The sequence below is a fragment of the Caretta caretta genome, chromosome 20 (assembly GCF_965140235.1).
Source record: "Caretta caretta isolate rCarCar2 chromosome 20, rCarCar1.hap1, whole genome shotgun sequence".
NCBI classification, from domain to species: domain Eukaryota; kingdom Metazoa; phylum Chordata; order Testudines; family Cheloniidae; genus Caretta; species Caretta caretta.
In genome coordinates, this window is record NC_134225.1 from 6,837,083 (window position 1) to 6,863,661 (window position 26,579).

The 26,579-nt window shown below is 56.8% G+C and overlaps 1 protein-coding gene across 2 annotated transcripts in view; it reads left to right on the plus strand.

Annotated features, from left to right (window-relative positions):
* The window catches only part of SPRYD3 (SPRY domain containing 3), a 38,278-nt gene extending 11,901 nt beyond the window's left edge, over window positions 1–26,377 (plus strand). The window contains exons 7-11 of one of the 2 annotated variants that reach the window (XM_048834770.2): window positions 12,086–12,235; window positions 15,182–15,239; window positions 21,606–21,725; window positions 22,288–22,448; window positions 23,642–26,377. In XM_048834770.2, the coding sequence (XP_048690727.2) occupies window positions 12,086–12,235; window positions 15,182–15,239; window positions 21,606–21,725; window positions 22,288–22,448; window positions 23,642–23,776 (624 nt within the window). In that variant the 3' untranslated portion in view covers window positions 23,777–26,377. The remainder of the gene's footprint in view (window positions 1–12,085; window positions 12,236–15,181; window positions 15,240–21,605; window positions 21,726–22,287; window positions 22,449–23,641) is intronic. The other variant, XM_048834771.2, reaches the window with a different exon arrangement.
* Window positions 26,378–26,579: the final 202 nt, after the last annotated feature.

Below are 26,579 nucleotides of genomic sequence, written 5' to 3' on the forward strand. Positions count from 1 at the left end.
CACATGCTGTCCCACGGCAACGGGAGAGCTGTGGTTAAAGTAGGGGACTGGGAGTCAGGACTTCTGGGTTCTGTTCCTGCCTCTGATCCACTTTCTGACCACAGGCAAGGCTTTGCCCTCACTGCCCCTGTTTCCTGCCTTGTAAAATTAGGGCCAGTAATATCTGCCGACATCACGGTGGGGCTTATGAGGCCGGCTTAGTCTGAGGGATTGGAGGGACTGGCTCTGTAATGAAGTGCACAGCAGTGTCTGGAGCCCATTCTTGTTCGTGAGAGGGCTCTTCCCAACGCCAAACATACCTTCTCCTCCTCCTCCTCCCTGGTCCAGCCGGGGTCCTTTTCCCCTTGTACTTGCATCTCCTCTTTCTTCTGGGGATCCCAAAGTCCTGTGGTAGAGGAAGACAAAGGCAATCCTTTGCTCACAGATGGGGAAACTGAGGCACGGTGGGCGTGGGGTATGTGACTTGACCGAAGTGCTGTTGCCCGTGGGGTTGGAAGCTAGAACCTTGTGCTAATCACTAGCTGCTGCTGCCTCCTCTTCCCAGCTGGAGCTCTCAGAGCATTTCTACCCTCTCCCAGAGCCTTTTTCAAAAACAAACTCGGGGCCCAAACCTTCTCCAGCTGTTAAAGGATTGCAGCTGTGAACGCAGACCCCACGTCGCAGCACATGTGACGGCCGCTCGTGTGTGCCGGATGGAGCCGGGCCGGACCATTTGATCAAGGCGCCGCGGCGGGGAAGAATCCGCCGTCTTGGGCTGCATCCTTTTCCATCTCAACCTCTGTTAACCGCCCCCCCAATTCTCCTCTGACATTTCATTGCAGACAACATCTGTGAAGTTGAATTTTGAGGCAGGGCCAGGAGAGACATTCCAAGGCCTTCGCTGACCTTTAGACAGAGCGAGTGTTTCTCATCTGCTCCCTGGAACGGCTGAGTGGGGTTTTGCCATGGCTCCTGCCTGCCAGGGCAAGTCTCTTTGGTTCTCCCCCCCACCCCTTCCCTCTTGCCATGTGTAAATACCGGCCAGCTCAGCCGCACTACCACAAACGTTCGAACAATGCACGGTGCTAATTGACGCGGGAGGGTTGGCAGGGTGTGGCATGAACACCGAATTAGGAACTTTATAAATAGGCTCTTGCATTCTTTCACGGTACAGCTGGCTCCTGTGTGCGACGGCACCCCACCTTTACTCCCTTGGTTTGCATCAGCCCCAGCAGAAGCCACTGTCCCTCTCTCGGGCAGAGGGATTCCCACGCAGGTGCTGAACTCTCCCATCTCCAAAGCAGCAGGGTGTGGTGGCTGGGGTTACTGGGACTCAATAAGGATAAGTGCAGGGTCCTGCACTTAGGATGGAAGAACCCAATGCACCGCTACAGACTAGGGACCGAATGGCTAGGCAGCAGTTCTGCGGAAAAGGACCTAGGGGTGACAGTGGACGAGAAGCTGGATATGAGTCAGCAGTGTGCCCTTGTTGTCAAGAAGGCCAATGGCATTTTGGGATGTATAAGTAGGGGCATAGCGAGCAGATCGAGGGACGTGATCGTTCCCCTCTATTAGACATTGGTGAGGCCTCATCTGGAGTACTGTGTCCAGTTTTGGGCCCCACACTACAAGAAGGATGTGGATAAATTGGAGAGAGTCCAGCGAAGGGCAACAAAAATGATTAGGGGTCTAGAACACATGACTTATGAGGAGAGGCTGAGGGAGCTGGGATTGTTTAGCCTGCAGAAGAGAAGAATGAGGGGGGATTTGATAGCTGCTTTCAACTACCTGAAAGGGGGTTCCAAAGAGGATGGCTCTAGACTGTTCTCAATGGTAGCAGATGACAGAACGAGGAGTAATGGTCTCAAGTTGCAGTGGGGGAGGTTTAGATTGGATATTAGGAAAAACTTTTTCACTAAGGGGGTGGTGAAACACTGGAATGCGTTACCTAGGGAGGTGGTAGAATCTCCTTCCTTAGAGGTTTTTAAGGTCAGGCTTGACAAAGCCCTGGCTGGGATGATTTAACTGGGAATTGGTCCTGCTTCGAGCAGGGGGTTGGACTAATGACCTTCTGGGGTCCCTTCCAACCCTGATATTCTATGATTCTATGACTCCTTGGTTCTTCTAGCTCTGCCACTGACGCAGCGCTTGACCGTAGCCATGTCACATCGCTGCCTTGTGCCTCAGTTTCCCCTCTCTAAAACTTCCTAATTCTGGTGTGAAGGCTTAATGTCTGTAAAGAGATCCTCAAATCAACAGCATCTTATGAGTGCAGAGTGTTACTTTTAAATAGGCTCATTTCCTGGTCCACCAATACAGAGACCGTCCATTTTCCGAAAGAGACAGACTGCTTGGAGAGGGGCATTTGCCTGGGACAGAGCTTCTTACAGGCACAGACCAGTTTTGTTTCTTCATTTCTAAGTCACCTGTCCCCCAAAATGCTGTGTCGGATGAGAGGGGTCTTGAATGCAAACATCAGATGAGCTCCTTGGGGACAACCTAGTGCTGTTGGCAGCTGGGGAGTGGGGCTCCTCTGACAAGTTGGTATTGGGTTCTTCTGGGGACTGGATCAGCGCCCAGATGTGCCAGCTGGGGCATGCTAGCAAAACCATAGTCCTGCATGTGAGCTTGGCACCAGAGTGTTCGTCTCACTGAGATGACTTAGGCTTGGACAAAGCTACCTGTCCTGTTGTCCCCAGTGGGGAAATTGTGCACGAGGCAAGATCAGGCTTTTAAAGCCAAGACTAGGAGCTGGGAGTCGTGGGTCAGTGGATGACCTTAGCCAAGTCGCTGCTACTCTTTGTGCCTCAGTTTCCCTCTCTCTAAAACTGAGGGTAGAGAGAGCATGGGTATCTACCCCCAGTTGCTGACCTGGACAGAGGTCCCTCTGACAGCTACTCTCAGGGCAAAGCTGGCTCTCCATTCTCCAATCCCTAGCAGCTGTGATTCTGGCATCTTTCAGAAGTCGCTTGTTGTTTGGCTTCTTTTAACATCATAATGTTCGCGGAACTTCTGTTATCTGCACTAGGGTAGCACCTTTGGGCCCCAACTGAGATAAGGGGCCCCGTCATTCTGGGCCCTGCACATACAGTGAGAGGTGATTCCTGCCCTAGAGAGCCTGAAAATTAAATAAACAAAAGGCCAGCGAAGGGCTGGAGGGAAATGAGGCTCGGACTAGACCTGGGCTTTCTGTACATGCAGTTTTGTCCTGGTGTAACTGGTGGTCGGGGTGATTTGTTTTTTTGACCCGTCTGGTTATACCAGTACAACCCCTAGTGTGAGCACAGGTATGCTGGTGTAAAGGTGCCTTTGACCGGTATAGCTTGTTCCATTTCCCCTACAAGAATAAGTCACCTTTATACTGGTAAGTCTGCATTCCCATCAGGGGCTTGTGCTGCTTTCACAAGATCAGTACAGTTAAAGCATTGCAGCGTCCGTGTGTGGACAAGGCCTGGGATTTAAAGATGGGATGTTGTCGGGTAGCCTAGACTTTACAGCATGTGCTGAAGAACACTCTGCTTTCTCTTTACTCAGCCTGAGAAGACCTGTCTTAGCTCGAGCTAGCCGCTGTGGTCCATCCCACACCTCTAAATCCTAGTCTAGACAAAGCCCCAGACACCTGCTGGAGGTCATGCAGCAGGTTGGTGGTAGGGCCGGGAATAGAACCCGGGTGTCCTCAATCTTTCCAGTGCCCTCACTGCTAGACTAACTGCCACCTGTGTATTTTCTCTCCTTAAGAACATGTTGGTGGCTTAGCCAGACGGCCGGAAGGGGGGTTGAAGCAGTGGGTTCTGGGAAGGAAGGAGGCCTGGCAGTCATGTTGTTACACAGCCACTCCAGGAGCATGAAAGAGTCTTTTCCTCTAATCCTCGGTATAGTTCAGGCCTGATCCGATCCCTTTCTCTTGCCTGCTCCATCCCACTAGTGACAGGAGCGCATAACTAACCCTGATCCCTGCTGGGAAAGGGGGTCCGTGGGTGGCCCTGCCACACAGCGTGTGGGGGTGGCATGAGCCTGCGGGGCTTTAAGCAGCATGACGGGAGATTCCCTGCACTACAGTGGAATCTCAAAGGCTCTAATCTTGGGTCCATCCAACTTTCTCGCCCAGGGGTCCTGCGCTTCCTCCCCTTTCGTGGCTTGCAGCATGAACGTGTATTATCAATGAGACAGAGCTGGGCGGGAGTGGGAAGTTCTGTCGCTCTTCCAACACTTTGTTTGGTACTTACTGTTTTACCTGGATGTCCTTGGGATCCAGATACGTGCCCAGTCCCTCTTTGAATCTTGCTACGTTCTTGCCCTCAACAACATCCAGTGGCAGTGAGTTCCACAGTCTAACTGTGTATTGGCGTGGAACATAGCCCCTTCTTTTCCAACTTCTACCTGTTCCTCCATGTGCCTGACTCAGAATTCTGGTGGATAGCTAATTACTTTTGCTACTAATTGAGGCCATAGGATGGCTAGTTGCTGCCAGCTCCTTACCCGCGGGAAGACCAAGCCATCTGTGATGAGACTACCTACCTCTTATACCTTGCTTTTCATCAGTAGATTTCAAAGTGTAATTATCTCCATTTTCCTGATGGGGAAACTGAGGCAATGGTGACATGACCTGCCCCAGCACGGTGGCAGAGCTGGGAATAGCACCCAGAATAGCTGGTGCTCTATTCACTAGGCCACACTGCCTCCCTCTAGTGGATGGGCTCTGGCACTGCTGTGTTGCCGGAGAGATGAACTCAGTGAGCCATCTCTGTGGCACATCTAGGGATTTTTAGCTTTGGGCCCTAGCGAAAGAACAGACTGAATCGTGAGGATTTCCCTGCACCCGGGGGCTGAGGCAACAATGAGTAATAGGCAGCAGCAGTTCATGGAGGACACGTTATGCCAGGCAAACTTGAGGGCTTTTTATTTTCATTGGCTGGAGTGACTTTGGCAAAGGGTTTGAGATGGTCTCGCGCTCCCTGTCCTGGGGAGCTAGCTTCAGTGCATGCGAATCCAATTACCCTCCTGGGCTGGAGCAGACCTGTGTGGCGTTGGGATGAGGCTGGGGTGCCGTGCAGCTGCTGGCATTCAGCCTTTTATTTAGCAGCCGGGAAGAGTTTGCTAAATTAGCTGACCCACTGAAATTGCGGGGTGGCAGATACCAGTGCAACAAAGGCCAAGGGAGCTAGGAAGGTTGTCGATGTGGGCGGGAAATAGCCATGGGTCTGCGGTGTTGCCCGCTGCTGTGATTTCTCTCATGACTCTCTCGCTGCTTGGTGTCTCTTTACTCCTTAAAGCACCATCTCCTGGAGTCATGTGACAGAATCCTCAGCTTGGTTTTTTTTTTAATCACTGAAAGTTTCTAGCTCTTGTGCTTGTGGAGAAAAGCTAGAAAACATGACCCCAAATGTTCAGAAACTGGAAAGCCAATAAAAAGGATCACAAGCGATTTTTTAAACCTCGTGATTGGCTTAAAAATAATCTCACAATTTTTGGAGCCTGACACGGCGTTTTTGGATGTTTGGGGCTGGCGATGCTGGATCTGAACCTTGTTTTTTTGTTGTAGCATCGACTGCTGCGAGTACATGTTGCCTTCACAGAGCTAGCTTTGCCAAGTAACGAGTGTCAGCAGGCTCCGGCCCCTCGAGGGAAAATCCACTCTGTGCCTAGTCGGTGGGCAGGGGCTCCGAGGGAGATAGGCAGCGAATTGGCTGAGAGTTTGTAGTGCAGTAGGGGCCCATGTTAATTCGGCTGCACCTATGTTACAGATCCGGTGTTAGATGTCCATCCAGCATGCCTAGAACCAGCCCAGGCTCCCAGGTGCAAGTACAGGCACCTCGCTGCCTGGAAGGCATCACTGCCGAGGGCTGAGGTGGGATGCAGAGCAGTGCTGCCGATCAGTGGGCGGGAGCGAGTAACCATCCCCAAGCAGCGGGGAAGGGGGGCGAGAGGCGGCGTTCGGGGTGGTCCGAGCATCTCCGGCCAGGAGTGTGTGTAGTCAGCCCCCCTTCCTAGCCCAATTCCCAGTAATCAAATCTCCTCTCGGTCTTTTTTTCAATCAACTAAACAAATTGAATTCACCGTCAGGCTTTTTTTTCTTGCTCTTAGCTCACTTTTGTGGTTCCTGCTCCAATTTTGAAACTCCCTTTTTAAAATGTGGACCCCAGAACTGTGGCCAGTGTTGCGATGCTGGTCTCAGCAGTGCTTCATTAGAATCCAAAGTCAAGGCTACGCATTCTGTGCTGCAGCTTGACGCTGCAATGGAGAGTACGGCCAAGATTTTCAACAGGGAGACTAAGTGGCCTGTAGGGGAGGGATGGCCTAATGGTTAAGGTGCTAGCCTGGGGCTTGAGAGACCCAGGTTCAGTTCCCCACTTTGACTGTGACTTTGGGCAAGTCATTTAGGGGGATGCTGCCATTTGAGCCTTTGACAACAAAATCCATTCTTAACCTCTCTTGTGACTCAGTTTCCCCATGTGAAATGGGGATAATAGCAGGGTTGGGCAGGTAAATATACTAAGGATTGTGAGGTGCTCAGACACTGGGGACAGGGCCTAGATTTAGGTGCTTAAGGGCCTGATAGTTCAGCTGTTTATAAAGGATTGTTGGCATCATTGTCATGTAATAGATGGGGAAACTGAGGCACAGAGCAGGGTAGGGGGTGAGGACTTGCCCCATGCCACCCAGCAAAGCAGTAGCAGAGCTGATGTCTTTGAAAGCGACTAGTGATTTTTTTGCATGTCTGGGCTGCTGATCAAATGGCCTGGTTTCCAGAACGCAGGTGCTCGGGACTTTCTGAGAATTAGGCCCCTCTAAGAGGGTGCCACACTGGGGTGGGGTAGGGGCCTCCGAATCGCAATCGCTTGAAGGCCTGGGACATGATTTTCAAATTTCCTGTGCTCTGCCTACTGCACCATGCTGCCTTTGCCTAATTTTAATAATGTCCGACTGACTAGCTCTCTGATACAGTTTATCATAGAATCTCAGGGTTGGAAGGGACCTCAGGAGGTCATCTAGTCCAACCCCCTGGTCAAAGGAGGACCAATCCCTAAATGGCCCCCTCAAGGATTGAACTTACAACCCTGAGTTTAGCAGGCTAGTGCTCAAACCACTGAGCTATCCCTCTTCTCCACCAGGAAAGAACAATCGGTGAAAACCACCTCCGCCCTTGGACCAGCCTAGAAGGGGAGATTGCAGACTGTTCCTCTCCATCTTGCCACCCTTAGTGCTGAATAACTTTGCCCCTGCTAAATTCCCCCTCCCCCAATCCGTTGAATCTCTAGCCAGGGCTTTTCCGTTTTAGCTCCAGACTGTCAGGAAATGATAATGCACATAATTCACATTCTTCTCTCGGACAGTCTTATTACTGACGGCCCTTGATGAAAGGCCTGGTTTGGGTTTGGGTGCTCCGGTTGGCTGGGAGGGGGACGTAAAGGGCAGTTTTATCATGTGTCTGTCTGTTCCGAAAAGTTGGTTGTCTTGGAATTTTCGTCATCTGCGCCACAATCGCCTCGGGCCGTCTCCTCCCCGCACACGCTCCCCGTCCTGGGGAATTACACGGGCCTCTTTCTTTTTCCAAACCCAGCTGCCTGCTAGGAAGCATCATTTGAAGGGAAGCTGGCAAGGGTGGCACAAATGCCCCCTTGAGAAGCCCTGCTGAGATTATGGGCTGATTCCCTCCCTACCCATGGCAAAGGATTCTTAGGTTCCAGGGACCCCCTGGAACCTTCATCCATCAAGTCAAGATGCCATTCAGCAATGTGAGAGAGGCCAGGTGGCATGTGCCCCCTCCTCACACCAGGTCCTGCCCCCCCCCCCCGGTTGAGAACTCATACCTAGGTGACCAGCCAGCATGGGACTGCCTTTCCAGAGGGGCACTGTATTCAACCTGCCTACGCACTCAGCGGGCTGCCTGAGCCACTCTCCAGCTTTGTGCCTTGTTCTTCGGAGGGGTGGGGGGGCCTTCTCAGACTTGTCCTCGATCCTTGCGGTTCCTTTTTCCTGGCTCAGCGCCGCCTCCGTCAAACCAGAGAGGAGCTGCGCTTGCCCATCGCAGCTTAGGAGCCACTCCATTGTGCTCTGCACTGGGAGGCTTCCAAATTATAGCTCTTTCAGGCCTGAAGCGTCTGTGTGTGATCATCTCTTTGAGCTCCAGCAGCGACCGAGCTATTGAGGGTCCTGTCGCTCACTCTCTGAGCTGTGATTGCTTCTGAACGCCGCGGAAGACACGGCGCAACCCTTATGGATGCGGCTATCGTTGTCTCTTAGCGCAGAGAGCGTTCCCAGCTCCAGTGGGGGCGAGGCAAACGCATTGTTGTATGGGTGTATGGCCATGGAATGGGGCACGAGGGAGGCCGGAGGGTGCTGGGGGCTGCACTTTGAGCTGGAGTGCGGGGGCTGGGAGGGATTGTGTAGGCCTGGGAGGAGTCCCTGTTGATGTTGGATGGCACAGGGCGGGGCTGGGGGGCGTAGGCTGGTAGCCGCTACTCAGTCTGTTATTCAGATGATGCCTTACTAGTTTTAAAGCAGCTAATTAAAAGGGGATTAAGGTATTTTGTGGGCAGCACCGCTGGGTGAATCACTGCCACTGCTGTGAGCGCTGCCATGGCACTGGGTAAACAATGCCCCCCTCCGGTCTCCAGGAGGAGCGTGCATGCCAGCACCTTTGCTGGGGCAAGTTGCAGCCGAGGGGCGTGAGCTGCTGGTGGGAAGCTTCCCATCTGGGAAGGTCTCCAGGGCCAGGGGCCCGGCTGGTGGGTGCCAAGCCTGCCCCTAGAAAGCGGTCACCCAACTCTGGGGTGCCAGCACTGGGGTCTGAAGGTATCTTCCCACAGATTCAGGGCAGCAGCAAGCCTGGCACCTCCCACGCTAGGGGTGAGAGGTCAGAGGTCAGGATCCTACAACCCATGGGCTCCGTGGCTGCTAGCCTGTGGGGCAGGTTGTGCTGGTGGTTTTTGTGTTGTGAGCATCCCTGGAGCCCATTTCCCTCCCCAGGTTTTAGGGAATGGGGTGGGGAGAAGGAGCCACCAAAGAGTCTCAGACTGTGCCCCCTACCTGGGAAACCCCTGGATATGTTGCCCCCCCAAATCCAGCTTGGATTAGGTCTGGAGAAGCTTCCAGGAGATGGGAATTGAAAACCACATGGGGAAATCTTCCCCCACTGCCCTTCCCTCACCGAAAGGCGGTTCCGCCATTGACTTCAGGGGAGCCAAGGTTCCCCCCAGATGCCTTGAGGCACCCCGCCTCAAGGGCTTTGGAGTTGCTCTGTAAGATGCCAGCTGCCCTGCACAAAGAGTGGAGCCATAGGACTGGAATGGTCGCTGAGGTTATGCCTGGTTTTGTGGGAGCCCCATCACATCATCCTGGCCAGAAATGGATCAGGTTCCATCTTCAGATAGCATAGGGCACTTGCCCCCAACCCTTCTTACTGAGGCTGCAAACCCACTCCTCTCCTCCAGCCTCAGCTGCTCCCTGGCCAGTTAATTCAGATTTGTTCTTGTGCCAGCGTTGTCCTTTGGCTCCTCAAGCTCTTCCCCCTTCCCGGTGTAATTTGCCTAGAGCAATTGGATCCCCCTCAGCCTTTGTCTGGCTGAGCAAGCCAAGCCCCTCCTGTCTCCTCTTGTGAGATCAGCTCCGTTCCCCTGGTCAACCTAGTGGCTCTTCTCAGCATGTGCTCCACTTTGAATGCTGTGTTCTGGCCTGGAGCACATGCTCTGGTTGTATATTGCAGCAGAGCTAGCTGAGGGAGGATTGTGCAGGGGTGAGGGTTGTAGCCTGGGGATTGGGACACCCAGGTTCAATTCCTGGCTTTGCCACACACTTCCTGTGTGACCTGAGGGCAAATCGCTTAGTGTCTCTGTGCCTCAGTTCATGGCTATTGGGGAAAACTGCCCCACCTCGCAGCAGGGTTAGGAGGTTAAATACATTGATAAGTGTGATATGCCCAGAAGCTGCGGTTATGGGCGCCATGTTTGTACCTACAGTGGATCTATTAGAGCATGGAAAAAAATGTCCCTGGCTCTGAGCAAGCCCCTGGCTCTGCACAGCTGGGTGGCCCCACAAACCCCTGGCCATTCTGCATCTCCCCAGTGTTTTAGAGCAGTTGCTGTGCCCAGGAAACTTACCCTCTTCATGTAATGTTGTGCAGGCTCTTTCCCATCAGCCTGTAGGACTAGCTCCTGGTCTGGTGCTGTCATTGGCCCCAGCCCTGTCTGGACGCCACATGCATGCATAATGTGCAGCCACCTACATTATCTGCTGTTCTAATCGACGGAGCTGACATGCTCTTTTACGTGATCCTACGTAAGTATCCTTCTCTTCTAAGCTTGCTTTCTTCCAGCAGGGGAACATTTACAGTCTCTTTCCAGTGTTGTTCCTTGTCAAGGAGTGACCCGAGGTGACTTCGTCTTCCAGAGCCTCGTGCTGATTTTATTTTGGTGCTTAAATGGATGAGCAGTTCTCAGAATCCCGTGGCAATGCAGCGACTGAGTGGAAAAATGTAAACCACTGACCCTTTCCATGGCTTGGCAGGAGCCAGCAAATATTGGTTCAACATGCAGCCGGGCTCCGAGATGCGGGGTGGGGGAGCTAAAATGGACAAGATGCTTTGGGCCTGGTACAAACTAATCTGTCAGCTCCAGCTGTCAGCCAGTTCGTGTGTTGTTTTCTTGATTGCCAGGCCTTTGACGTGGTGTGTCGGCTCTTGCAACTCTGATCTTGTGAGTGTAAATAAGACTCTCTTCCTAAGAGATGAGCCCAGGCAGCCCTGGGGAGCAAAGGAGGGTGTGAGGTTGTCTCGTTTATGCTCCCTGAAGGGATATTTTTCCACGCAGCTGCGTTAGGTGGGACAAGGGCCCGGCTTGCTGGAGGCAGGAAACAAAAGCTGATGTCTGTGAAGCAACAATTGGAATGTCGGGCGCTGTCCAAAGAAAACCTCGTGACACAGGGCTTGCCTCATGAATCTGCAAAGCTCCCGGCCTTGTAAACATCCCCTTCTCCTCCTGAAAAACCCAGATTTTGCAATTCCCTCTGGATCCTTAGAGCAACTGGGACAGAAAATGCAGCTTTCTTCTCTCTCCTCCCCACCCTCCCAAAGTTAGCCAGATCCCAAGCGAGATCAGTTTAACTCAGTCTGTACTACTAGGACACAATCTATTTTTTCTCTCCAACAGAAGCTGTTTCTTCTAATGACTCCCCTTTCCTCCCCAACCCCAGGGCTTTTCGGGGATGGCTGGCTCTCTTGAGGAGTTGGCTATGGGGTGTTCTGGGTGATCTGGTGGGATGTAGGGGGTAGCCTAGAACAGCTGTCATCGCAGGGTTGTCCCTGGCTTGTTTGAAAGGACTGAGCGGTCTCATTCTGCTTCCTAGAAGATGCTTCTCTGTATCCCAAGGGGGACAAGGCCTGACATGCTCTTTTATGTGACCCTTGGCCAGGCCAGCAGGTTGGCTGGCTTCTGTTACTTCCTTTCCCTCTTCTGTTGAAACTTACCAACCTTCAGTTCTGAAATCTGTCTGAGCCCCCCTCCCGGTTCCCAGTGTTGGGGGCATAAGTCCCTCCCACTGGGCGGAGCTAGATCACTGTATAACTAAGCCAGACTGAGTGACCCTACCCATAGGGCTGCAGAGACCCAGCTGGTCTCCTTCCATACAGGCTTTTCCATAAGCCATTCACTTCACCTTGAAGTGCCACGATTTAAATTGGGCCGGAGAGCTGAGTGGCATTCTCCTTTGCTCCCTGCCGGGCTACGAAACACTCCCAGGCTAGGGACAGATGGAACCTGCCGCCCAGGCTCCCCCGGGTCACTTGTGCAGTGCAGACAGGATCAGGGCCTGCTCTGTGGCCGTGCAGGGGACCTTTCCAGGGCAAACAATCAATCATTCTGCAGGTCAGGGGTTTGCTACCTATGACTTGTGAACAGGTGCCTGGGGGGTGGGGATTCACCCCGTCCTTCCTGTATTGCTAAGAGAGGGGAGAGTGTCCTGGTTATCTGGGAGTGGGTTACTGGGTGAGGAGCTGGGACTGTGTTGGCATGGGAAAGATGAGAACTGCTGCCATAGGAGTCCCTGCCTTGTGGGTCTCCGGTGCCGCGTCTGCTCTCAGAGGTTGACTCCGATCTCCTGTTCTCTGCAGCTCCTGGAGTACGTGGGCAAGGGGAAGAGCATCATCGACGTTGGGCTGGCCCAGGCAAGGCACCCCTTGAGCACCAGGAGCCACTACTTTGAGGTGGAGATCGTAGACCCCGGGGAGAAGTGCTATATCGCGCTAGGCCTGGCCCGGAAGGTAAAGCCACTGCGGGGAAAGTGCCTTCTGGATGGGTCCCACACATCCGTCCGATATGTGTGTCTGTCCACGAGCCTGCTGATAGCAAGAGTGGTTTGAGGTGGGGCTTCGGAGACCAGGTTGTTCTGAGGAGATCTCCCATCCGTGGGATGACCCAGCCTAACCATGTTCAGCTTCCACGAGGTGCCCCGATCGTTACACAAGCTGCATGTTTTATTATTGTGCCTATTTATTAAAAGCCCCTTCCCAGGCACCCCTCTCCCCCCCAGCAGGTGAATGATCTAGCCAGGCTCATTTCTCTTTGTGAGGTCTCACCTGATTGTGGCGTAGGAGCCATCCTCTAGGCTGCGCTGCCTCCCCCTCGAGAATGCAAACCACCCACTGCCCCTTTCCTGCCATCTGTTTCTGTGTTTGTCCTGACATGTGGTCTGGATTCATGCGCTCATGTTCGTCTCCCGGGTGATGCAGCACATTACCCTCCCCTGCTGCTGCTAGCATTCCTCATGGCACATCGGGCTTGCCAGGTCCAGTCTCTGTGTGAGAGCTGGCCCTGGGGTTGGCTGTACCCACGTTGCCAGGTTCCATTCTCTTGCCAAGTCAGCTACTGTCTACAGGGGTCTGCCTGTTACCCAGCTGTGCCTTGTCTGATGACAACCTACGAGTGAGGCTGCCAGGACAGCCCTAATCTGGGACAGTGATTGGAAATTGCTCTGCGGGCTCTACGTGAAATGAGGGGTGGGCTCTCAGTTCAGTTCCTAGTGAGGGAGTGTCTGCATTGCAATGGGCACCTCTGATGACATTCTCTGCGGGGACCATGTAAAGCCGGGTCTGCACTTAGGTTTTGCCGTGTTAACTGTGTCGGCTTTGCCCCCTGACTTATTCCGGTTCAGAGAAGCGAAATAAGCGATACCCGCATAAGCAGTTTTATACTGGGATAACTCTCTACACTAGGCTTTCACCTGCATCACCGCGTTGGCAAAAACCTACCTTGATGGCAATAACTCTGCCGCTCAAACAGCTAAGAGCAGGCCTGGCCTAACGAATGAGACCAACACAGACCCTCTTAGGCGCTTTCTTCCCTAAGAGAGAAGGTGTTTTCTGTTCCCAGGTCTGTCACTGGCTTGCAAAGTACTTCTCCTCCCCCCTCCATGCCTCAGTTTCTCCATCTGTAATGTGGGGACAATGATACCTCTTTGAAAAGCGCTTTGGGATAAGAGCTAGGGATGATGATTGGTGATTAAGATGAGTTGATAGGAGGTAAGCACTGAGGAAAGACTACACTGTTTGTAGTTTTCACATGAGTTGGTTGGCGGGTTGCGTTCTGGAATGAAGGGGGCAACCTGTCCATGGCCAGACCCCAAAGGAAGCTGCCCCTCCTCTCAGAAGAGAGGACTCAAAATCGTTAACAGGGCAACAAAATGCCCACGTGAATGGCCCACAACAGGCAGGAGGTGCCCCTGGAACCTGGGCTGGGAAGGAGCCAGAAGCGACCCCGTTTAATCCCGCTGTTCCTTGCCCACTTTTGCTGCAGCTGGAATGCGGCAAATAGGTGGAAATGGGCGCTTGTGTCCAGCGGTCTCTTGGGGGCAGGCCAGGTTAAGTGTGACAAGCCACGCTGGGTCACAGCATTGTCAGCTGGAAACCCTAAATTCCATCTACCCCTTGTACTGGTTTGGTCCCTGTCACCATATTGTCGTCACGTCACGACCTTCCGTGTATTTAACCCCACATGCCCCTAACCCTAACCCCATTGTACAGATGGGGAACAAGCACAGAGAGACTGAGTCCGTTTAAACTGTTCCCTAAACCTGGATCTGTGGGACCAGGGCTTATGGAGTTGGGATTTCTTGAGTGTCCGCACTGCGTTGTGAACCTGGGTTTGCAGCTGCTGGACCCGCGTCTCAGCCATGCTAATGTATCTGCGCTGTGCTGCACGGACCTTCTGACTCGGGGCTGCAGCTTGGCAGGCATCCCACACTGCTAAAAGACAGGGCTTGGAACCGAGTCTCAGTGGGACTCTGGCTCTGACCCATCCTCCCAGCAGGGTTCTAGGACTGAGGGCTTAGCGCCCTGAGTCAGAGTGATTTGTTTGTGGACGGAAGGGGGGCTTCAGAGCCCAGGTTCAGGGTTCAGTGTAGACATGCCTTGTCCAAGGGGCAGCCATTTGACTAAGTCCCAGGTTTGCGTCCTAACCACTGGACCATCCTTCCTGTCTGATGTCCAGGTGATATTGTCGGGACTGGCAGCACCCCAACCCCTCTGATTGATGCAACAGGCCTATCCCTGTCCTGGGTCCCCAGCCCCGTAGCGTTCCCGCTGCGCCGCTAGCCAACGCACGCTCTGCACTGGGCTGGGCCGCGGTGGAGCAAGTTGCTGCGTAGGTCCCAGGAGCATCTTTCAAACAGGGGCCAGAAAGCTCTGGGGAGCAGGTAGCTCTGAGTCACCCTTGACTCATGCTGGTGCTGGCTGGCCTGCTGTTAGCCTTGGCAGCCTTCGGGCAGGGTTCCCTCATCCCCGGTGGTTTGGGATTGGTCTCGGTGCAGTGCATCCTCATTCATTGAGCTGCAGCCGTCTAATCCCAAGGGATTTACCTGCCGGTGAGTCATGCACCTGAGGCAGGCCATGCCACGGCCTCCCAATTAACTCTCTCATGGGCCAAGCGCTCTGATTGCACAGGGCCTGGTTCCCCTCCCCTTCCTGAAGCCAAGCGAGTCACAGCCTCCATCGGGGATGGCGGGAGGGGGCATGCCGTGGCGCCAGGGATGTGGCTGGGGGGAGTGGGGGATGTGTCTGCTGCGCTTTTACAGCTGGATTTTCCATCTCAGCCCAAGGCCAAAGGCAAACTCACATTTTATAGGGAAATATTTTAGCAATTCCCGCTGCTGGGACTCTAGGTGATAATGGGTGAAGTCATGAGACCCACCCTCCCTCCTCTCTCTGCCCTAGGACTACCCGAAAAACCGCCATCCCGGCTGGAGCAGAGGATCTGTGGCCTACCATGCAGGTGAGCGAGGCAGGACTGGAATGGGGAGGAATCTAAGTCTCTGGCCAGAACCCAAAGGAAGCTGTCCCTTCCCAGTTTAACCATGCACTCCCCAAATGCAGCAGCATCACCCAGGGGCAGCCACTGGCAGTCAGTGCAATGCACACAACTTGGGGGACGGTGGAAGTGTCATTCTCCCAACACTGGACACCAAGTTTTTAGTGGGGGAGTTTTCAAAAAGCAGCTAAGGGAGTTAGGTGCATAAATACCCCTGGGGCTTGCAGAAGCTTTTGAAAATGTCTTTAATGTCAAAGGGTCCGGCTTTCATTCTGCTCTCGGGGCAGCCTCTCAGCTGTGGGGTCTGGATCGTGAGTGGAGAAGTCCAGGGAGTTGGCAGCCCACCAGAGCGAGGCCCGGTGAGGCTCGGTGTTTGGTCCCAAGTTTATCAGCCGGGAAAGCTGGTTAATGTTCAGGTCACAGGTAGCTCCACTTGCTTACAACCCCACTGGTTACTGCTGCCATATCTGCCCATCTCCGGCTTGCGTTGGATGATGGTGGTTCTCTGAGCTCTGAGTCCTCTCGCGCTGTGGGCTGGATCCAGTCAGACCCACTGCACTCCAGCAGGGATGGGGGATGAGTTATTTCCACTAGGGGCTCGGTTCATCTGGCTGTTGCCTTTCAATCTTCTTACATCAAAACTGGCCTGTCCCCTTTCTGCTGCCACACGCTCCTCTGGGTCTTTGATGCTTGTGTCTGCCTGCTTTGAATTTAGCCCACATTAATCTGCACCCCAGGAAGAACAGCGAGCCATTATTAATTTGCTAAGTACCCGAACATGCAGCAGCCCTCTGTGCGTTGTCTATAGCAGGGGTTGAACCTGGGACTCTTAGTCTCAAATCGTGAGCCTCTCCTACCTGAGCTAACAGACCGTAGAGTCTCCTCTTCTTGTGTGTGATTCAGCCAGCGGGAACAGTCACCCAGTAGAAGGGTGGGTTACAGTAACATCCCCACTGCTGACTCTGCTCTCGAAGAGTGGTTCTCACCCAGCCCCTGTATGGAAGCTGAGCTCAAGCACTGAGGGCTGCAGGCCCGGGTGTGGACACATTCCCCCTCCCAGGGCTCATGATAAGAATGAACCGAGGCTGGCTCTTGTGTTGCTCGCTGTGAAAGCCCAGGGGACTAGCGGGTGCTTGGCACCAGGCTCTTAGGCAGAGCAATCGACCAGGGATCTGGAGGTCGGACTCCCTGGAGCCTCCAGCTGCCTTTCCTTAGAGGGTCAGATGAGCTTCTGTGGCCTGCGATGTGCAGGAGGTCAGAATAAATGATCACCGTGGTCCCTTCTGACCTTAAAATTGACGAGTACAGCGAGACCTGGGGTTTCCCTGTTGGCGCCGTGTCTGCTCCACTGGGCCAGAAGGAGCTGGCAGTCTGGCTAGCTGAAGAGTGGGGTTCTCTCCCCTGCCTTGGACTGTAATGCTGGCTTTCGGCTGATCCCCATCAGCTGAGAATTAGCTACTAGCATGTTGAGCCAGCTGTCCCACTGTGGCTGCTCCCGGCCAGCACGCTCCACCAGCTGGGAGCTGAACAGCTGCTGAGTGCAGGGCTGGTCCTGGGGACTTGTTCCTGTGACCTGCTGCCTCTGTGGCTGCCTAGAGCTTTCGGAGGTGCTCGCTGCAAAGACCAGCTCCTGCTCTGATCATTCTGGCCTGTGTTACCCAACACACAGGGCTGTAAGTGTCCTGCTGAACCTCTCTCTAGGGGCCCCTCGGCTTGATCTCTGGATGTGAATCGGCATAGCTGCTCCGAAGTCAGTCGTGCGACACCAGCCAGGCATCAGGCCAAGTGTGTGTAACCACACAAGCAGATCTCCAAGGAGCCACTTGGCAGATCGGAGCCACAGTGCTTAGAGCCAGGTGGCTGCTTGGCTCGGGGTGTGGCTTTGGAGGACCACCTGTATCTGCTGCTGCCCAGGCTCAGCCGTGCTTTCGGGAAGGGTGTTGAAAAGATTTAGGTGATGTTGCTAGTCCAGCAGCAGAGCTCCAAGCATTTTACAGAGCAGGGCAGTAGCCTTATCCCTGTATGACAGAGGGGGAAACTGAGGCATGGGGCGGGGAAGTGGATTTCCCAAGGTCATCCAGCGGCAGAACTGGGAATAGAGCCCAGGTCTCTTGAGAGTCCCGTCTAGGGTTCTACACACAAGGCCAGAAGCTGCTGAGGGCAGGATTTTTACAACCAACAGTGCCTGGGTGTTTTCAACATCTCTGCTTGAGTCACCCAGTTATGGGCTCCCAACCCCCGGTTCAGGAGCCCCATTGCCACCATCTAGTGGTGATCGGGGTTTGTCTGCAGGTGCCTTGGTGGCAGCCTGACCTCTTGCTATCCCTGGCCTAGGTCAGCCCTTGAGTCTTGGCTCTTAGTGGCAGAGGCTCTGTTGATGCAGTCTCAACCCTCGATGGACGATTGAGGCCTGGTCACCGTAATCCTATCGGGTCCTCTGGCTCCAAGACAGCAGGGCTGGGAGCCTTGTGGCCCTTCCCTCGCGATTGAAGTTGTTGGGAGCTGTCCCCACTCTCGCTCCGCATTCCATCCCTTCCCTCCGTGGGCAGTCCGACCTTCTGGGCCGCACTCCCTTTCTGCCTGATTAAGGATTTTATTTTCTCTGTCTGACTTGTCTCTCTGAAGGAAAAGCTGTAAACGCTTTTGATTCCTGGTGGTTTCTTTCCAGTGCTCGGCGCCAGGGGAACATTCAAATTCCCATCCAAGTATTCGATCTGCTGCCTCCCACTTCCCTTCGCTGGCCACTTCACCTTCCTCCTCCTCCTCTTCCTGGAAAAATTCTCCTCCCACCTTTTTTCCCTTCGTGTTACCCAGCCTTTGCAGTGCCAGCTGCTGCTCTGAGCTGCCATAACCTCTGGCAGACACGGGCGCTCAATCAGTCCTGCAGCGGGGGAATGTCCGGGCAGCAGAGCCCAGGCTGGGAGGTAGCGATGCAGATGGGCAAGAGCTTCTCCTATCCGCTCGTGCTGCAGGCGAGTGGAGGAGGTACCACGTGGGTAGGGGGGAGAGTCTGCAGAAGCAAGGGGCAGTAACCCGGCCCTAAACTCCCTCATGGGCTTCTGTTCATTGTGTGGCCCTCTCCCTCCGAACCTGGCTCCTGCCAGCTCCCTGGTTTGTGGCTGGCTGGCGAATCGAGGGCAATCTCTTTTGTTTTGCTGCCTCTGAGTGTCCGGCTCCGGCTCTCATCACCCTCCTTATGGCACGGAGCTATCTCGGATGCTCCCCTCCCCATCTCTGCCAGGGCTGTGGCTGGTGTGAGCTGAAGGCATCCGTGAGGAGTGTGGGAGGCCTTGGTGGAGGCCAGCCGCCCCGTGGCTTGGTCACAAGCAGAGATCTTCGGCCTGCAGTGCCCGGCTTGCTCTCTTGGGCCGGTGGGTCTTTGCGGAGGCCTTTCTCCTTCCTTGCCCATCATCTTTCTCTCCCCCAGGGTGGGCTGGCTAGCCAAGGGCAGCTGAACATTGCTGCCCATGGTGAGCATTGCAGCTGGGTGCCTGGGGTGTGCCCAGATGCCCCAGTGCCAGGCCAGTTCTCAAACAGTTGAGCATGGTGTGCAGGCGGGTGCATGGGGGGCAGAGGCAGCTGCTGTGACCCACTTGTGTCCAGGTTTCCCAGCTCCCTTTGGCCACGTTGTCCTTTCCCTGGCAGCCCCAGCCAGTCGCTCGTGGCTCCAGCCTGGCCTCCCCCACCCCCATTTTGGATCTTGCCTCGTAGCTGGAGCTCAGCTGCCTGGCTGGCAGCCCCAGCGCAGTCTGAGTTGGGTTTGGCGAGCCTGATGGCTGGGTGCCTGGGCTCGAATAGCTGACTGAGGTTGCAGCACAGTCTAGGGTGCTGGGAAGCAGCAGACCTGGGTTCTAGTCCGGGCTCTGCCTCGACCTGCTCGGTGAACCGGGAGAAGCCCCTTCTCCTGGCTGTGCCTCAGTTTCTCCTCCATTCTTTCTGTTTCGTCTGGAAGCTCTTTGGGGCAGGGGAGCTGCCTGGCCCAATGGGGCCTTGCTCTCACTTGGGGCTAATAGAAAAACTAACCATCAAGGAGCCAATCTCCTTCCAAACTAGGACTTTTGGGAGTGAGTGGAACGCGGAGTCCAGCCGGGGCCGAGAACTCCTACATCTCCTGAACCCCCCCCCCCCCCCCAGCCGTCCAGTGCAGCCGCTGGCCTTCGTCTCTTCGGGGTTAGACCGAGGGATGCTCCCCATGCTCGCAGCATGGTTCTGATGCCAGTGCCCAAGGGCCAGTCACCATCGGGGCCCCATCGTGCTGGGCGAGGGTCGAGCTCACGGCCTCCCTCACCCAGACCTGGGTGCGGGCATGGGTAGAACACACCAGTTGAGGTTGCTCTGGCCCCAGCTCAGCAATGGGGGGCGCGGAGCTCCCTGGCTTGGGAGGTCTGTGATGCTGGAGGGGAGGGGGCAAGGAAGAAAGGATTCCAGCCTAGCTCCGAGGCCGAAGGGGGGGGGTACTGAGGAGTGGGTGTATGGGACCCTGTAGGTAGGTGGAAGGAGCCAGGAGGGGAGAGCTGGGCAGGTACCGAACTGGCTGCAGAGGGCATGGGGTCAAGATCTACTGGGGGGTCTTCCCTCGGCAAGGGGGGCAGCAGCGGGCCATGGCCCCCTCGTTGCACCCTGCTGGTGCCCTGAGACGGTTGGGAGGTTGGAAAATCTCCAGCGACTTGGTGCAGGGGATGGGGTTCTCCTGGGCTCCTTTCCATGTGGCATGAGAGGGGGCTGGGTTAAGCCTTCCCTTGCCCCCGCCCCGAGTACCGTCCACCAGCAAGCCCTGCTCCCCCCAGCCTCCAGGGGTCTGTTTCCCTCTGGTTATCCTGCATGGGCCCTGGTGCCCGCCCCCGCCTGTGGCAGGAGCCAGGGGATCCCCTACAAGGCGCGCTCGCTCTCGACACACAGGAATGTTTACACAGTATTATTCCCAGCTTTGGTTTCCCTGGCAACGGGGAGAAATATTTACCGCCCCTTCGCTGGGTGCATCTCCCTTGTTTGCTGAAACAACCCCCCCCCCGCCTCCCGCCAGGCCTCCGCCTTCTGCCTGGCCCATGTGCCTTGGGGCTCCTTGGTCCACAAACCAGCTGCATGGTGCGGGAGGCACAGCCGGGGCCCCCCTGGCTCCTTTCACGTGGGCTCCCACGCTCGGCTTCTCTCCCCTGGCACCATCTGCTCTCTGGTACATGAGAGCCCATTCAGCGTGTGACCCCAGCCCGGAGCTCACCCCGGTGCATCAGCTTTCTTGCAGCACTCCCGGGTGCAGGCCATGGCCGGCTGGGCGCTGGGGTCTCTCAGGGCTAAGAGGAGGGTCTGGCGCCGCTGGGCGTGTGGTCAGCCCCCTGGGTCCGGTCCATGGCTCGGGAGGCAGCTGATAGTACAGCCAGCTGTGGGGGCTGAGGAGGTGGGCGGGTTGGGGCTGGCAAGGGAGCCGAGATAGGGCAGGGTGAGGCCTGGGGTGCTGGCACCGTGCCCTCTGAGCGATCGCTCTCCCCGGCCTGTGGTAACATGGGCGCTCGCTCTGCAATTCGCAGTCTCTGCACAGGAGCAGACACTGGTAGAGACCTGGGGGGCAGGGGGGTGCGTGCAGCCCATCCCCCCGAATACGCCCATCCCCCCAGCTGCTGGGGAGGAGGAGTACAAGCAAACCACCTCGGTGGGCAAGGGCAAAGTGCCAGGTAAGCACAGCCCCTCATGCACCCATGGTGGGATCACTCATAGCTGGCAACTAGTGCGGGTCCAGCTGTGGAGCATTGCAGCGGGAACCCTGCACCTCTAGGTCTGTCCTCTCCTCCATGCAGCAAAAGGCCCAGATTCCCTGGACAATCACCTGCCCCCTGTCCCTTATTCCTGTATCCCATCCTCTAAGAGCAGCTGTTAACCTAGAGCGTCTTCCCCCAGTAGCCCTTAAGTGGGGGCTGACCTGGAACCTCAGCCCCCAAAAGCCGGATGAGCTAGGATTCCTCTCGGCAAGCCTGCTCACAAACCTCCGCGTGGCCCAGCCACTAAAGGGGGGCAGAGAGCCGCACTCTGTGCGGGGTCCACCTCTCCCCCAGGCTCGGCCCGTGCTCTCTCCTATCCTGGCCCGAGTCCCATGGCACCAGTGCGGCTGTGAGCTGTGTGGCCCAGGTATCTCGTGCCATCTCCCACTGGCGGACGTAGCATTCTGACCCACCTGCCCTGCAGGCAGAGACCATGTTGGTTGGTGTAGACCGGTGGTGCTGCCAGGCTGGAAATCTCCCCAAAGAGTGGCCACGTGCCTGGGCATCGCTCCCCTTCCCGGGCCGCCCTGCCAGGCCCGCCATGCTTAACAGCCTCTCCTCTGCCTCTTCCTTCCAGACGATGGGAAGATCTTCCACGGGAGTGGCGTGGGCGACCCCTTCGGGCCCCGGTGCTACAAGGGCGACATTATGGGCTGTGGGATCATGTTCCCGCGGGATTACATCCTCGACAGCGAAGGTGTGTGACCGCACGTGGCTGGGGGAGGCGTGGCTGGCCCCCGGGGACCTGAGATCCAGTCCTGTAGCAATGAGTGTAGTGCTGAGGGCTGCAGCCAGTCCCCCAGCTTTGCCCCCGGTGGTGAAACAAGACTCAGAAAAGCAGGGGGGATGTGGAGCAAGGCAGCATGGTCTAGTGGCTAGAGGCAGGAAGCCAGGATGGCGTTTCTGGCTGTGCTGCTGACCTGGCCGAGTTGCTTCGACCCCCTGGCTCAGGCCTGGTGAGGGCAGGGGCTGGCAGTCGCGGGGCACCCTGGGTGCTAGGCAGTGCCGATGGGTGCTAGGCAGTGCCTTCGCTGCGGTGGCTGGACGGGGCTGAGCGGAGGACATGTGGTAGCAGCTCCTGGGGGGCCTGTCGGGGGAATGAATCTGGATTGGGGGTGGGGGGTCCTTAGTGGGGTTTAATCCTGGAGCCGCTGCTACGTGAGTCGAAGGGCCCAGCCTGTTGCAGAGACCCCAGCGGGTGCTCCCTGCATGGGGTACAACCCAGCCCCGGGGTGACCCGGCTTTCCCCACCACCCCAGGCGACAGCGACGACAGCTGCGACACCATGGACCTGAAGCCCAAGCTGCGGGGCGTGCGGAATGTCATGTACCTGCACCAGGAGGTGGAGGAGGAGGAGGAGGAGGAGGAGGAAGAGGACGGGGAGGAGATGGAGCAGGAGCACGAAGGGAAGAAAGTGGTGGTAAGAGCTGGGCTTTGCTGGCACCTGGATGGGGGCTGTACCGTGGGTCTGGGACAGCTTGGGGAGGGGGTGGGACTGGGGAGGGGGATGCGCTGGGTGGAGTGGCTCAAGGGAGGAATGTGGGGCTGGGGGGACAGGCCGGGGGCATGGTTGGGGGACCAGTGTGGGTCAGGAGGGGGAATGCACCAGGGGCTGGGGCATGGTGGGGAACACGCCTGGGGGATGACTCGGGGGAGGGGGAATTTTCCAGGGTGATTTGGGGGAGCGGGGGGTGTGCCGAGGGGTGGTTCCAGGGCACTGGGGATGTGTCATGGGGCTGCTTTGCCCCATGGGGGTTTTTCTGCTTCGCATCCATGCTGGTAGGAGCCGAAGGCCCTGCCGGGAGTGACGGGGTGGCTCTGTCTGGGGTCCTGGGACCCCGCCCCAGGGACACACATTGGCACAGCTCATGGTGCTGCCACCCCGTGCAACGAGCTTGAATCAATTGGAGCTGACTGGGCAGTGCCCAGCCCCCAAGAAACTGCAGCCCCTAACCCAGGGGCCGACCGGCCTGTTCTCCCCCGTGCCCCACTGTGACCTTGGCCCAGGCCTGGGTACCTGGCTGGATTTCCCTGGCCTGAGGCGCCCCCTAGTGGCTGATGCCACAATGTTCCCCTCCTCCAAGTGGTGCTACAAGGAACTGGCTTTCTTAGCAGTGCCGGAGAACTGCGGACTAACACCACTCCAGCGCCCGGCTCTGCGGCCTGCTGGCTGGGGCTCGGATTGGCTGTACTGGAGTCCTCCTGGCTGGCTGGCCTGCACCCCTGGCTTGTTCTCCTCGGGCTTTACGGCTCCTGAGCCCATAGGACGGGGTGGCTAAAACAACAGGCCTGGCGGGGCCCGGGGGCTTGTGGCATCTGGGTTTAACAGAGGCCCGGGCTAAAGAGTGTACACATCTAGCCGTGGTGCATGTTGGGAAGTGTCTCTGTGGGCAAAGTGGGGGGCACTTGCAGTCATTGCAGATTGGGTTACTCCCAACAAGGAGCTGCTGTGGCCCTTGACTGGGCATCTCCCAGCGTGGAGCCGGATGTCATGGCTGTACTGAGTTTGGCCGGGGCTGGGGGGAGCTGAGTGGGGCCCTGGGCTGGGAGGGAAGGGGCCATGCTGTGGCAGTGAAGGGGTTAACAGCCCGCGGCACCGTCCTGTCCCCCCAGGTGTTCTTCACACGCAACGGGAAGATCATTGGCAAGAAGGACGCGGTGGTGCCGGTCGGCGGCTTCTTCCCCACTATTGGCATGCTGAGCAGTGGGGAGAAAGTCAAGGTGGACCTCCACCCGCTCAGCGGCTAGGAGCCAGGGGGCATATCCCGTCCTCTGCCCCGCTCTCGGGGTCAGCACCCTCCCCATGGGGCACCCTGGGGACGTTCTCCATCACTTCAATCCCTCGCGCTTTGAGCCTCTGCCTGTAGGGGGCAGTGCTTTGTCGCTGGTGGCCGAAGTATTATCCCAGCTGGTTCCGCGAGTGCCCCGCTGGGCCCTGGTGCCCGGCAGTCTGCAGGTGGGATGTTTGGTGGCTGGAGAGAGCTCCGGAAGCTCTGGATGTGCCTGGTGCTGCCCCCCCAGCTCTGTCCAGTGCCAGCCAGAGCACAGGGCAATCTCCTGTTTGTAGCAACTTGCCAAGCCTTGGGCCCAGCCTGTCCATCTCAGTGTGGTGTGTGACATGCGGAGACAGGTGCCGCCTGAGGCCCAATTCCCACCCCCCTGTGTGGGGCTGGCCCCTTCCCCCCAGCTGGCGAGATTCCTCTTTGCTTTCATTTCCTGTCTGGCTGCTGCTCTGTTGCAGGGATCCTGGTAGCTGGGCACCTGGCTTGGGCTCTGGCTACCACCTGAGCATGCGTGAGATCTGTGCCCACTGGGGCCTCTCCTGTTACCACGGATGGTTTTACAGCACTGTGGCCTCCTGCCTGCCCCAGCTTGGCCTGCCCTGGTGTTGGTGAGGAATCAGGCACCACTCAGATGGGGGTCTGGGCTGACTCGAAGCCTCTCCCTGCTGTCCTGCGGTGCCCGAGCCTTGCCCCACTTGCTAAAGAGCTGGCTTCCTGGGCTTCCTCCTCTGCCCCTCTGTAGCCAGCGATGGCCAACCCTCCGCCCCTCGTGCCCACACTGGTTGCCTTATTACAGTGTCATGCCATCCCTCAGGGGGCTGGGATGGCCTGACCCATGGTCCCAAGTCCCCAGGCCATCAGTCAGGCTCCCAGGGGGCAGGGCACAGGTCGGGGGGCAGGCTAGGGTTTTGTCCCAGACGGCTGTCTCGTTCTGCCCTCTGAGGTCAGGGGCTGGGGGTGTCAGGGGGAGTGAACACTGGCTGCTATGGGCCCTGATGTAGCGTCAGGCTGGGGCTGGGCCTTGAGGGGACAGTGCTGCAGCCCAGGGCCCCTTTGTGGGGGGCCACAGTCAGCAAACCCTGGCCCTGCGTGGGGTGATCTCAGCTGCCCCTCACCCAACCCCCTGACCCTGGAGCCCCCTAGACCCCAGCCCATCTCCCCTCCTAGGGATCACCAGGAGGTCTGTAAGGGGCAGGGCAGATGGGTGGGTTTCTTCAGGGTAACTGGGGCTTCCCCCATTAAGCAGCCTCCCCCCCCGCATCCCAGGCAAGCTTAGAAATTCTCGTTCCCCCCTAGCCTGGTGTCAGCATCCCCCCCGGTTGGGCTTGTAGCCAGGCTCGGGGCAGACCAGCCCTCGCTGCTCCACCCGCTGTTTCCTGCAGGCCAATTCAGCCTTCCACTTCCCAGAGTCCATGTGGACCGGGTCAGGGCTGCCCCCCAGTTCCGAGTCTGCCCGTGGCTCCCTCTCCCACCCCCGCTCTCATCCTCCTTTGAGGGGTAGCTCCCTAGCCTGTGGCGGGGGTTCCCCTTGCTGGGCTGGAGGACGTGGTCCTCATGTGGGGTGGCAAGTGGGGGGTCACGGCGGGGAGGCCTATTTCCAATGCTGGGGATTGCAGCACCTGCCCCAGAGCTTACACATACCCCCCCCACCCCCTAAGTGCTGGTGCCTGCCCTACTGCCAATGCGGGGGCAAAGGATGGCGATGGAACCCGCCTGTGCCCTCCAAGGGAAGCGGGGGCTAATGCAGCCAGGGCTTGGGCAGCCTAGTGTCTCAGCCCAGGCTGGCGGGGCTGCAGGGAGTGAGGGGGATGCTCTGATGGGGGGCAGAGAATGAATTCAGGGGGCACGCGAGGGTTCGTTGGCAGAGTTAACGTTGGGGCAGGTTCCTTCACTCCTCTCTACGGCTCTCTTGGGACACCTGGGGCCAGGGCTGCGCCCAGGTGGCTGCTAGCCAATGAGAGCTGAGTCGCTGGAAGGGTCTCTCACCCTCCCACCCCTGCCTGGGCTGCCCCAGCCCTGTGATGCCAAAAGCTCCCTGGGCCTACGGGGTCATGTCTGTGATGGCTGGGGGGCTGGCTGTGGACCAGGTGCCACTGGGGCTTATGCTGCTCTTTCTTTGCTTAATTGTTACCAGATCTTGTGAATGTAAAAATCAGCCCCCTCCCCCTTTTGTGTATCCCCCCAGCCCAGGTCTGGACACAGCCCTTAGCTGCTAGTGGGAAATCAGTGAGCCTGGGGAGGGCTCCAGTTGTGGGACTCTCCCCTGCTAGGCTTCAGCTGGGAGGGCGTGATGCCCTGGGCTGGGACCCTGCCCGGGTCCCATCTGCATGGAGCCCATCCTCCCTCCCCCCGCCCGAGATGGGGATCTCACCAGTGCTGAGGCTGCTGCTGGCTGAGAAACCCGGACTTTGCACCTACGGGGAATCAAGTGTTTTGACCCAGCCAGGTTGAGATCCCCCCAATCCCCACCCCCAGTCTGCGCTCTCCACCCTCCGACTTACACGTCTGTACATACTGAGATCTTTATACACACTCAATAAAGATGGAGTTTCCATATTTATCTGTATCCGGCTCCTGGCATCTTTTGTCCTGGTTGGTGCTGCCCTGTGGCTGGCCCCGTGGGCAGCAGGGACCCGTGGCAGGCAGCTGGGCTGTGGGATGGCGGGTTGAGGATCAGGGCGGATCGATTTAAATCAGCGGTTTAAATCCTGATTTAAATCACCAAGCCTTAGTGTAAACCATCAATTTGAATCAGCTTCTCCTTGTGT